The following is a 13,763-nucleotide window of genomic DNA, read 5'->3' on the forward strand; positions in this document are numbered from 1 at the left end:
TCAACAGATTTAATTGATCACAAATCGTATCGGATATCGCTCAGCCCCATAACTGAGGGAATCCTACAACAAATATAGTTATGAATTGATATGAAATGATTTCCGTTTACTTTTTACGAATAAAACTTCACAAGTCAGTCGAAAAACCGATTGGTGCGGTTTGATAGAGCCCCGACCAACTGTCTTTCAAAGCTTCTCTTCCGTTCACCGGTGATTCAACTGGTTGTCGAACTCCACTCGAGCTGAGCATCAGAAAATGGTTCGATGTGACCGACTCCTGCTCCTCACTGTCCAACGGCAAAAACGTCAACCAAATGTTCCGCGCTTCAGCCAGTAACGTCATAAACGACTCGTCGTCCAACTTCTACGAAACGGGCAATGTGCTGAGGGCCGTCTACACAGAACGGACCATCCTCTCCCAGCATCCCCCCATGTGTGGAGCTGATGGTGAGTTGAGTCTCCATTGGGTGTTCATATTAGTGAACGTGTTGCTCATGGTGAAGTTAATCCAGTTTTCCGCGAGAGGTAATGGCCGCCAGCTTGCCTGCGGGTTAATCTCTGAGATGACGTTTGTGGAGGTCAACTGCACCCACCGTTCGAGCATATTGATCACTGTGGTATATAAGAAGGGTTATATTTTTTTCAAATCCTTATCTAGAATGAAAATTACAAAAGCATGAGGATTACTACTACTGGCCATGCCCATCTACACTGTAGCTAGGGAGAGGGAGAGATAACATTTTTAATAATAACAAATTTAAATACATACAGTGCCCATTTGCCATTCGAGCCCCTGATCTCGGTTGCCCGTGAACCGATGTTACTTAAAAATCTACCAGGACTCAGGTATAACATGAATTTTACCATACCTAAGTTTCGACCGGCGCCGACTGAAATCAAATACGCGATGAAATCCAATTCGCGCCAACTACGCGCGAAAAATATCAATTTTACTGAACGTTTTCTCTTCCAGTAAAGTAAGAATTTATTTTCTACATGATTTTACCACATTGAAAAAGAACAAAGAAAATATCCATTAGTATCACACCATCTTCTAGATGGTCCTGTTCACCAACGTCTCGAAACTAATCAAACAAGAATGAAGCAGTCTATATTTCTATAATGAACGTTTTATAAAGAAAATGATGGTTGCAGCTTTGTTGTAATTGTTGATCATTGTCTTATGTAACGTAAAAATTAGGTAGTAAAATAATGTAAATTCGTTCTTCGAACAAAATTCCTGTATACAATTTTTTTGAATTCATTTAAAAGTATGAAAATTATTTGGCTTTATATCCAGAGAGAAATAATTCAGAATACAACAATCTAACAAAGTTGCTCAAGTTTCGTAGAATATGATCCAAAATCTTGAATTTGATGCAGAAATAGCTTTGGAAAATTTTCAGCAGAAGTTAAATGTCTTTGGAACGCCTTGTAAAAACCTTTTTCCAGAAATTCTGCGGAAAATACTTCAATTCTTGTGAAACTAATCTCCAGGAGTTCAAACGGAAATTTTAACAGAAATCCGATGGCGAATGTCAGCACAAAAGCTTCCGCAAATTCTTTCTTATCATAAATTTAAGGCGGAATATTTCACAGACATTCCTGCTGTCCAATTTCCGCAGGAATTGCAACATTAATTATTGTAAAAACTTCTTTGGCAATCTCTGAAAAAAATCTTCCTTAAATACAAGCGGATTTATTCATGAATTCTGGTGGAAGTCGCTTTGAGAATTCCTGTAGATATTATTTGGTGAATTCCTAAAAACCTTCCTGAAAATTATTTCTCAAATTCAAGGCGGAATTTTACAGAAATTACAGTAAAAGTTCCTCCAAAAGTAAAAAACATCTAATTTTTCGGAGCAAAATTCAGCAGACTGAAAGAGAATCTCATCGAATTGTTTGAAAAAATCAACGGGAATTACTTTCTGAATAATCCGAAAAAATCCTATTTCTGTATAAATCATGGAACAATTTTGTGTTTAAAATTTTTGTATAGACCCTGCTTCCTTCTAGATGAATGCTATGAAAACAGTATAAAACCTTCAATACTTGAAAAGGAACTAACAAAAAATAGAACAATGATGGTATATATCATGCTGTGTGGTTCATTGTAGAGGGGTTAATCAATAAGAAACTAAGAAAATCCTGGCATTATGTCAAAACTGACGAGACAAAAAATTGATATTCAGAAATGATTAAAAATGGCCACAAGTGAAGTTCTTACCCTTATAATGCATATTAAACGAGTGCTCAAGAGTTTAATGCATTCACTAATGGCTTGAAAACATCCAAATAATTGGGTAAGCATAGACTTCACACGTGGAATCCCTTCTCAACAATATTTCGCTATAGAAAACAAAACCCTACACTTCTTATTTATTAAATTTCCACCGAAAACTAAATTCGTGCGAAGCTTTAAAACCGTTATGTAAATCCGCATCAAATCCGCGAAATCCGCATAGTCGTAACAATCCTGCGCTTTATATACGGAGTTTTCTAAACGTATGCCCATGCTTCGCTGTGTGGTCTGCATACAGGTCTCTCGATCCCGACGTCCATGGTTCGAACACACTCTGCCGCACTTGCTTCTTGCTTCCGCACTTTTTAATTTAAAACACCTTTCATAAAACGGGCCTTTGAAATTTATGACGATTAAGAGGCGAACCAGTCTCCGGCTGAAAATCTCTTTAATAAATCTGTAAAAAAAAATTATGACGATTTCCTGAGGCAAACTTCCATAAAGGGTTTGATTGAAATTCTTACGGTCAGTTTTCTCAGTGCAGAATTACTTTTGACTTATCTTGCTTTTCAGTTTTTGTTTTCAAGACTTTTTTTTTATCCTGAAGGATAACAAGACGGATTTCACAATCATAAACGATTTTAATTAACTTTTCGACACCGACAATCTTCTTCTTCATTGGCATTGCATCCCCCACTGGGACATTGCCGCCTCGCAGCTTAGTGTTCAATTAGCACTTCCACAGTTATTAACTGCGAGGTTTCTAAGCCAAGTTACCATTTCTGCATTCGTATATCATGAGGCTAACACGATGATACTTTTATGCCCAAGGAAGTCGAGACAATTTCCAATCCGAAAATTGTCTAGACCGGCACCGGGAATCGAACCCAGCCACCCTCAGCATGGTCTTGCTTTGTAGCCGCGCATCTTACCGCACGGCTAAGGAGGGTCCACCGACACCATATTATCGTTATTTATTCTTCCTGGCGTAGAAAAACCTCGCCCGACAACAGTGTTTTCACGGGATGCAGGTAAAGCTATTTCCATTGGTTTAGTCGCCTTAGGGTATTTACGCACAATTGTTTTTTTAATTAAAAAGCCTGGTTCCAGTACTCCTCAATTTTTGATCTCAGCACTTCGTGTTTTAACAAGAAGATCATAGTTCACATTAATTGCAAGTAACCTGGCGATTTCCACAATACACTTGGTGCAATTTTTCAAATTTGTATATTTTGCTAACAGATTTACATTTGATTTGGTTGATGATAATGGTAGGTACAAATGATTTTAATTTTGTTTTTTTTACAAACGGCGGTGCGAAAATTTGGTGACTTTTGGATGCAAATAGTGACTTTTTAGTGACTTGGCTCAAAATAGTGACCAAGTCACTGAAAAGTGACTCGCTACCAGCCCTACTATAGCATCATCCACGTGCACTGCCCACACGAAGAGATACCCGATGACGAGAAAGGAACGTTCTACGCACAGCTGGAACAGACATACGATGGATGCCCACCGCGGGACGTCAAATCGAACGCTCAGGTAGGAAGGGAGGAAATGTATAGACCGGTCATCGGACCGGATAGTCTGCACACCGTATCGAATGACAACGGACAACGATGCATAAACTTCGCAGCCTCCCGCGGAATGGTAGTCCGAAGCACCTTCTTTCCCCGCAAAAATATCCACAAGGCCACATGGAGATCACCTAACCAAGAAACGGAAAACCAAATCGACCACGTTTTAATCGACGGTAAATAATTATTAAGCACTTTCTTCCCCCGCAAGAATATCCACACGGCCACATGGAAATCACCTAATCAAGTAACGGAAAACCAAATCGACCACGTTCTAATCGGTAAATTCTTCTCTGACATCACGAACGTCCGCACTTACCGCACTCTCGACAGTGTACAACACGCGCCGTAGTCGAACGCCGCGGTTTAACATTGGGCGGCTACAAGACGATAGACTAGCCCAAGACTATGCGCAGTAGTTGGAAGTGACACTTCCAACGGAAGTGCAGCTAGGCGAAGCTTCTCTTGAAGATGTCTGGAGAGATATTCGATCCGTCATTGGTAGCACCCCAACCGCTGCACTTGGCACGGTGCCCCGGATCAGAGAAAATACTGGTATGACGGCGAATGTGAGCAGTTAGTGAGAGAGAAGAATGCAGCATGGGCGAGATTGCAGCAACACCACACGAGGGCGAACACGCACGATATAAACGGGCGCGGGACAGATAAAACTCGATTTTCCGGAGGAAAAAGCGCCAGCAGGAATATCGAGACCGTGAAGCGACGGAGCAACTGTATCGCGCTAATAACACACGAAAGTTCTATGAGAAGTTAAACCGTTCACGTAAGGGCGACGTGCCACATCCTGATATGTGTAAGGACATAAACGGGAACCTTATTATGAACGAGCGTGAGGTGATCCATGTTGGGAATAATCTAACCACTTTGTAATCAGCGTGCATTATCGTCAAGACAACACAACTAATCCCAAGGTGGCGGCAGCACTACGAATCCAGGAGGTGGTGAGGCACTGGCTAGAGCGCTGCACTGGGTCATTACCAAGATTTGAGAGGAGGAAGTTTTGCCGCAGGAGTGGATGGAAGGTGTCGTGTGTCTCATCTACAGTAAGGGCGATCTGCTGGATTGTAGCAACTACCGCACAATCACATTGCTGAAGGTCGCCTACAAGATGCTCTCCCAAATTGTATGCCGTCGACTAACACCAATTGCAAGAGTGTTCGTGGGGCAGTAACAGCCTCCACCACAGACCAGGTGTTCGGCATTCGCCAAAGACTGCAGAAATGCAGCGAACACAACGTGCCCACACATCATCGATTTATCGACTTCAAAGCCGCGTATGACACAATCAATTGGGGCTACCTATGGCAGCTAATGCACGAACACGGATTTCCAGATGAACTGACATGGTTGATCAAAGCGACGATGGATCGTATGATGTGTGTAGTTCGAGTTTCAGGGGCATTCTCGAGTCTCTTCGAAACGCGCAGAGGGTTATGGGAAGGTGATGGTCTTTCGTGTCTGCTATTCAACATCGCTTTGGCAGGGGTGATACGAAGAGCAGGGTACAGGGTACAGTGGTACAATATTCAATAAGTCCATCAGCTATTAGTCTTCGCCGACGACATAGATATTATGGCACGTAACTTTGAGAAGATGGAGAAAGCCTACATCAGACTGAAGAGGGAAGCTAAGCGGATCGGACTAGTCATCAACACGTCGAAGACGAAGTACATGATAGGAAGAGGTTCAAGAGAAGACAATGTGAGCCACCCACCGCGAGTTTGCATCGGTGGTGACGAAATCGAGGTGGTAGAAGAATTTATGTACTTGGGCACACTGGTGACTACCGAAAATGATACCAGCAGAGAAATTTGGAGACGCATAGTGGCTCGAAATCGTACGTACTTTGGACCGCCGTACCAAGCTGAAAATCTACAAAACGCTTATTAGACCGTTAGTTCTCTACGGACACGAGACCTGGACGATGCTCGTGGAGGACCAACGTGCACTGGAAATTTTCGAAAGGAAAGTACTGCGTACCATCTATGGTGACGTGCTGATGGCGGACGATACGTGGAGGAGGCGAATGAACCACGAATTGCATCAACTGTTGGGAGAACGCGCGTTTTTCACCGTCGAGAGTTTTGAGCGCAGACATACTGCAACGAGGTAGTGGTCGGAGTCAATATTCGCACTGCGTTAAGTGCGTACGTTCGTGATGTCGGAGAAGAATTTACCGTCGATTAGAACGTGGTCGATTTGGTTTTCCGTTACTTGATTAGGTGATTTCCATGTGGCCTTGTGGATATTCTTGCGGGGGAAGAAAGTGCTTCGGACTACCGCGGGAGGCTGCAAAGTTTATGCATCGTTGGCCGTTGTCGTTCGATACGGTATGCAGACTATCCGGTCCGATGACCGGTCTATACATTTCCTCCCTTCCTACCTGAGCGTTCATGTCACCGTTGACGATTTTGACGTCCCGCAGTGGGCATCCATCGTATGTCTGCTCCAGCTGCGCATAGAACGCTTTTTTTTCGTCGTCGGATCTCCCTTCATGTGGGCAGTGCACGTAGATGATGCTATAGTTGAAGAAACGGCCTTTTATCCTCAGCTTGCACATTCTTGCGTTGATTGGATGCCACCCAATCACGCGTGGCGCATCTTTCTCAGCACTATGAAGCCGGTTCCCAGCTCGTTGGTAGTGCCACAGCTTTGGTAGAAGGTAGCCGCTCGATGCCCGCCTTTCCACACTTTCTGTCCTGTCCAGCAAATCTCCTGCAGCGCCACGACGTCGAAATTGCGGGGATGTAATTCATCGTAGATCATCCTGTCGCAACCTGCGAAACCTAGCGACTTGGAGTTCCATGTTCCAAGCTTCCAGTCGTGATTCTTTATTCGTCGCCTAGGTCTTTGCCGATTATATCGAGTCGCAACATCCCTTATATTGTTCGTAATTATTGATTTTACAGGCGGCTTATTGGGCCTGCGCAAACCTCCTGTCTCGTCGGAGGGCCGTCGTGTCAAGGCTGTTTAGCGTCCCACCTAACACCAGGACTTGGGCTTGTGCGCTTTGAGCGGCACACGGTCGCTTTGGTGGGGCCTACTTGCGGATACATGCAGCTTTTAATAGAGGTTTAACAGGGCCCACTGTCAAACCCCACCATATCCTAGGCAAGCCCCACAACTCGCAGATGGCCTGGGGAGGGATCGTCAAGCCCTTGGAGATAGTCCCTGCTGCCCGTTGATGGCTGCTTTGACTGTATTCCAGCATTAGTTTCCGAGTGTATAATGATCAGACAGACAGACAGAAATTTATTTTTATGTATATAACATATGAGACTAAATTACTCCAATTTCCCCTAAAACTAACATACTTTCCAGATAAAATACGGAGAAAAAGAAAAATTTGGAAGACTACGCGGAAATAACGCGCAGAGGTAAATCCCCGCATTGAACAGATCATGCATAGTGTGCGTTGATTCAAGTTTAAACATAAAAAAAATCAACTGTCATGACTGGGATGGCGTGTCCTGCATAGACATGGAACATGGAATGATTCTTTAATTAATTTTAGATGAATGATTTCGTATAGGTAGATTCATATAAGTAAACTTTTGATTGTTTTTACAGGCAGCTTATTAGGCTTGCGTAAACTTTCTGTCTAGACGAAGGGTCGTCGTGCCAGGTCTTCCCAAAAACAAGCCTTAAGCTAGCGTGCTTTGAGCGAAAAACGATCACTTCGGTAGGACCTAGGTACATGTTAATGCATACAGCTTTTTATAATAGCTCAACAGTGCTCGTTGTGATACCATATCACATCTTAGGCAAGCCCCACAATTCTCAGCGGTCAGAGGAGATGTCGCCTAGACCTTGTACGGCATCCTCTATCCCGGTCACTGAACACATAGGACTTTCTGGGAAATTCCTAAACTGATTGATTGAAGTTTTACGATTTAATTAAATCATTTGTATTGTATTTCCCACCTATTGCGTTATCCAGAACTATCAACATTCTTTGAAACATTCCCACTAATCGAAAAGGATTTGAATAAAGAAATGTCATCAATATAAATATAAACATAAAATTGCGAATTTAGCAATAGCTACCTATGATCAAAAACCGGAAAAATATTCATTGGGGGCGATTTGAATTTTCCAGCATTCCAAATTTTTCTTGCAAGGCTTACCCAACAATATTCTAATCATTCAGGTTTAATCAGAAATATGCCATAAACTGCTTATAACGGCTGCATTCCGTTCATAATACTAAAGTTCTGGGGGAAATCGGGGGAAAACATCCAAAAAGTCCTATTAGGAATGACGATTCCTGGGAAAATTTTGTTCAAGAAAAGTTCTTGGTCACATTTTTCGTCCAGCGGCCCTTTTGAATTATTGAATTTTGTCCGAAACATGCAACATTTTCCCCATTGTGCAATGCATTGATCTTCAGAAATTGGATACAAATGAGTTTCCGTTAGATTGAACAAATCATAAAAAAAATGCTTCATACCCCTTCATTGGAATTGGATTGGATTTTGAATAGATTTGGATAGAATAGAGATGGGATTTGTATTGGATTTGGATTGGAAATCCATAATTCATACACGTTCAATTCAAATTGCGGATCAGTGAAGAGAAAAATGTTAGAAATTTAGTACAACATGAAAATGTTTCTCTTACATTTTAAGAGAAGCTCAAAACAGTTAAAACAACTGCAAATAATCTTTAAAAGCATATTCTTTTCTTTGTCCTAATCACTGCTAGGTATTGAAATTGAACGAATCTGCATTTTTATTCCTCTGCCTTTAATTTGGAAAGTCGCTGCAGCGACTTGACTGCGGCCTGATGGATCTTTGTATCCAAATTATCTGAAATAAAAAACTTCATCAGTCGACGCCATCAACAGCCTGAACGGAGAAAACACATCTTACAAATTTTGTGCTGCCCCTTCACAGGGAAACGAATCGGCAGCTCCTGTGGATCCGTACAGACAAACACGAACGGGCTCTCCGATTCTCCATCCGGATACTGCTTCCGGTATTCCTCCTGCGGTAGTACGTCCTGAACCGAAACACAACCCAATAAGCAGCCGGACGGGTACTGCGAGGGAAACTCGATGCCGTCGTCGTTGTACAGCACCCGATAGAAGTTCTCCATTTGTTTCACGCATTCCATATCCACCGGTTTAGCGGTAGACGCAATCCACAGTCGCCCCCGATGCGACGAATACCAGGTGCGACCTTCGTGCCTTTTTATTCCCGCCACCAGGAGCGACGCCCAGGGCTGATGCATCGAAATGCAATGCCGCAAGTCTGACATTTCGAGGAATTCCTTATCCTGCACTTTGCTGTAGACTCCATCGAATTGGGGCCCGTTAGAGGGCGCAACGTTGCGACGGAATGTTTTTCCAGATCCTAGATCAATGAACTGTAATTTACAGTAATCTCAATCTTAGACATTTATTTTTCGTTAAAGTAGGTACTCACAATTGGTGCCTCTCCAACAATTCCAGGATGAATGTCGTCCGATTGTTCCACATTTGTCCTCTGTCGATCCCATCCTATCTTTGGATTGGAAGTCTCCCTTTCCGGCGCAACAGACTCAGCAATTTGCATCAAAATTTCATCCTCAATCGCAAGCTGGGGCTCTTCCACTACTTGCCTTCCAGCAAAATCGATAGTCACCTTACGACTCAACCGGCTGGCATGTTTCTTCTCCCGTAGCTCAGCTTCCAGCTTCTCCATTTTCTTCCGCTCCGAATCCGACAGCCAAACCGAATTCGCTTTGAAGTAATCAGATTCGTCGTCGATCACCGTCGTTCGCTTCTCGCTGTTCCGGTCGTACTCCAACAGGCGATTGCGGGTGGCAACAGCCTCTTCCCAACCTTTCGGTCGGTTCTGATCCATCAAGGTGCGCTTCAGGTTGTCCCCCTTCTTGGACGAGCTATCGATCATCTTCTGCTCTTCGTCGGTGCACACCAAGCTGCCGCAGAACAGACACGGGCCGCTTCCCTCTTGCTCACAAACGATCCGGCCACAGTGCAGGCAGTTGTTGATAAGCTTGTGCTTGGATGCTTGACAATCGCACAAATGGCGGCCCTTAATTAGAACCACATTGGCCCGGCCCTCCTGATCGTATAGGCTGACGTACTTGGTTTTCTTCTTGACGGCTCCCTGATTCTGTTGAGGAACTACAACAGGAACATCCTGCTTCGTAGTTGATTCTGTAACTCTCGATACTCTGGCCTGTTGCTGAGGTTGTTGCTGCTTGCTGTTTTGTTGTTGCTTGCCAGATTTCTGATTTTTGCTTCCGCGCCCTTCCGATGGACTTTTTCCTGATGCGATTAAAATAAATCAATTAACAACCTTTCTTCCTACAATAACCAGATGCGATAAACTTCATACTTAATCTCTGTTTAAACTCGTTCAAGAACGAGACATGTTCCGGATTCCCGGAATCCAGAAGACTCTTAAAATATTCCTCCAGTTCCTGATTTCCACGAATAGCGAGGATGTATCTGAAAATTGCACAATCTTTTGTAACGAAAATGGAATGCGATGTTGCGACTAATTTCATGCATTACCCAATCATTTCATCCGGAACTTCGAAGCACAGACATTTGGAGAGACGATCCTTCAGCCAGCTTTCCATATTGCGGAGGTTTTTGGATAAACAAATTCAACAATTTGATAAGGCTTCAACAGTAGAAATCTCAATGAACTGCAGTTCATGGAATGTAAAAAATACTTCGCGGCTGATGATCAAACTCAAAACACCTGATTATGACGTTTGCAGTGTAAATGTCGCTGAATGTTTATTTTATTCGAAATGGGAATACCCCATTTTCGTATAAGCACAAATTGACATAACTGTTTCACGGACTTACAAATTCTTCTGATATTTAGGCTGTGAACAGGGAATCAATTTTTCTGAAATGCGCTTGCGAAACAAGCGACAAAAGAGAATCAACGACAAAGCTTTGTTTTTGTCGGAGATAATAATGACAAAGATCCGAAAAAATTTGTCAGCAACAAAAAAGAAGACAATCTTGTTGCTAACTTTTCATCCCGTTATTCTGCATTATTTCTAGAGCAAATTTCGGTTTTATGCTATCATATTCTCTGCTTTTATGAAAATATTCGAGAATCCAACAATGATTACAATATTAGCATCGTATTCTCGGAAATATCAGAGCATGCAAGGCAAATTATTCTTGTCATATTGTGTTCGGGTTCTGATAAAGGTTTGTTGCTAGGTGCGTTTGTCAGTAACAAACTCTGTTGACGACAAAGGGTATATTGTTAGGCGTTGCTCGAATATTGATTCCCTGGCTGTGAACCATTACAGTGATTCGTTTAACTTTAAGGCTGTGAACCATTTCACCAATTCGTTTAACTTTTAGTTAAAATTTGACAGTTCGATGGTTATTTCGCCGTGGTTAAAAATAACCCTCCTCCGGAGCATGGTTAGATTTGACAGTTCGATAGTTAAACTTTGTTCGCGAGAAAATTGGCGCCAAATTTATGTTGTTCCAAATAACTATCAATCTGTCAAAACTCAATAATAATATAATAATGTATCGTTCTAAATTAAACCCAATGTAAACCTTATGGTTATCCAACATGTGTGTGTGTGTGAGTTCGTTTGTTTTTGTTTCTTGTCAAGTTTTTCAGATAATCTCGCATCGTGTGGTTCAGATCTATTACGGAGATACGGGTAGTTTTTCGATTTATTTTATTTATTTTTCTCGTGAAAAAAGTTCAATGTGGAGCCGAAAGGCACAGAGAAAACTAGAGCAGATTCAGCATTACAAGTATTTTTTTAAGAGATTGTATCTCCAGCTCAGCACGAGTTCGGATCCTGAGTATTACCACGGGCCACCGGTAGAAGTAAGTATTATGGTGCGGGACTATTTGATTTTGGGTCTAATCAATGTTTATATAATATATTGCAGATTGAGAGTACTATATTTCAAGGGAAAGCTTCACGAGATATTGATCAACAATCAGCACTACCAATCAGCACTAATAGAGAACACTTAGTATTCCGGGAAAACAACGGGTTCCCACAATGCAGGTGAAATGATGGTCGTCAAGACCAGCCCAGTTAGTGGACAATTTGATAAGGTAGAAAATGAATATCTGACTAAAACCATTAGAAAACATCCCTTTCTTATTTTTAGATCATCTCTAAAGCTTATTTATTAGAAGTGCCAGAAAGCCACAAATGCATCATGATAATTACATATGACTTCAACGTCAGAAACTCCGGTTCACAACATACGGTAGATATGGATCGTGTGTGTAGTCCAGTCTGGACAGTTCCCTTTTATCTACAATGCAAACTGGCCTGGACAACGTCAGATAAAAGGCGATCGCGTCGACTCCTACTTCAGTTTGCGAAACTTGTGCCAAAATTACCTAAATACGCGTTACACTCGCACGGAACACCAAGTTATCGGTGACGGCGCAGTTTGTGCTTCTGCCACCCTCTCTGCCACCAATCAAGCTGTAAGTTTTGCTGTTCATTTTCAAGACTATTAAATTTTAAAGGACTACGTCGAGTTGCATGTCGCTCTTTGAGCTCCTTTCTCCGATCGAACATCTTTCTAATGTATGTACATATAGCGTTTTCTCGGGATAATAATTATCTATAATATATGCACTTTGAAATTGATATAATATAGTAATTATTGTATAACGAAAGAAATTAAGAACAAAAAACAAACTAAAGCAAAATTTAAACGCAAGGGGTACCGTTATATAAATTGCCCTTATATGCTTCAATTATAACTCCACAATAAAGTTTATTGTTCAACTTTTCAAAAGCGGATAATATGTCAACCGTCTGATGTATAATTTGTGGAAAATTTTGTTCGTGAAAATGGCCATTTTTTTATTGTAACATAACTTAACACAAAAACCGCGCAGTGCATCACATCTAGAGAATCTGATAATACCGACATATTCATTTATTTAGTTAACATCTAAACAGATAACACTGAATCAACAATTTGACGCCACAATGCACGGTTCGAGGCCGCATCTCTCCATCCTCGGATACGCCCCACGCTCGCCAAGTCGTTCTGCACCTGGTCTGCCCATCTCGCTCGCTGCGCTCCACGCCGTCTCGTACCTGCCGGATCGGAAGCGAACACCATCTTTGCAGGGTTGCTGTCCGAAATTCTTGCAACATGTCCTGCCCATCGTACCCTTCCGGCTTTAGCTACCTTCTGGATACTGGGTTCGCCGTAGAGTTGGGCGAGCTCATGGTTCATTCTTCGCCACCACACACCGTCTTCTTGCACACCGCCAAAGATGGTCCTAAGCACCCGTCTTCCGAATACTCCGAGTGCTTGCAAGTCCTCCTCGAGCATTGTCCATGTTTCATGTCCGTAGAGGATAACCGGTCTTATAAGCGTCTTGTACATGACACATTTGGTGCGGTGGCGAATCTTTTTCGACCGCAGTTTCTTCTGGAGCCCGTAGTAGGCCCGACTTCCACAGATGATGCGCCTTCGTATTTCACGACTAACGTTGTTGTCAGCCGTTAGCAAGGATCCGAGGTTGACGAATTCCTCGACCACCTCGAAGGTATCCCCGTCTATCGTAACACTGCTTCCCAGGCGGGCCCTGTCGCGCTCGGTTCCGCCCACAAGCATGTACTTTGTCTTTGACGCATTCACCACCAGTCCAACTTTTGTTGCTTCACGTTTCAGGCGGGTGTACAGTTCTGCCACCTTTGCAAATGTTCGGCCGACAATGTCCATGTCATCAGCGAAGCAAATAAATTGACTGGATCTGTTGAAAATCGAACACCGGCTGTTACACCCGGCTCTCCGCATGACACCTTCTAGCGCAATGTTGAAATCAACGAACAGATGGTGTGTTGGGACCTGGTATTCACGGAATTTTTGAAGGATTTGCCGTACAGTAAAGATCTGGTCCGTTGTCGAGCGGCCGTCAACGAAGCCGGCTTGATAA

At 42.7% G+C, this 13,763-nt stretch overlaps 1 protein-coding gene and 1 long non-coding RNA gene across 2 annotated transcripts; one reads left to right on the forward strand and one right to left on the reverse strand.

Moving 5' to 3' along the window:
- Positions 1-8,547: 8,547 nt before the first annotated feature.
- LOC134216806 (activating signal cointegrator 1-like) lies at positions 8,548-10,535 on the reverse strand. The gene is made up of 5 exons (XM_062695607.1): positions 10,364-10,535; positions 10,185-10,297; positions 9,267-10,114; positions 8,712-9,207; positions 8,548-8,648 (listed from the first exon to the last, which is right to left on the reverse strand). Exons 1-5 carry the CDS (start codon positions 10,429-10,431, stop codon positions 8,572-8,574), a joined length of 1,602 nt encoding a protein of 533 aa, XP_062551591.1. The 5' UTR covers positions 10,432-10,535; the 3' UTR covers positions 8,548-8,571.
- Positions 10,536-11,435: 900 nt separating this feature from the next.
- LOC134216815 (uncharacterized) lies at positions 11,436-12,426 on the forward strand. The gene is made up of 3 exons (XR_009980837.1): positions 11,436-11,669; positions 11,735-11,906; positions 11,963-12,426. It is a non-coding gene; the product is annotated as an uncharacterized LOC134216815 (long non-coding RNA).
- The last annotated feature ends 1,337 nt before the right edge of the window (positions 12,427-13,763 follow it).

This window comes from Armigeres subalbatus, chromosome 1, assembly GCF_024139115.2.
Source record: "Armigeres subalbatus isolate Guangzhou_Male chromosome 1, GZ_Asu_2, whole genome shotgun sequence".
Classification (NCBI taxonomy): domain Eukaryota; kingdom Metazoa; phylum Arthropoda; class Insecta; order Diptera; family Culicidae; genus Armigeres; species Armigeres subalbatus.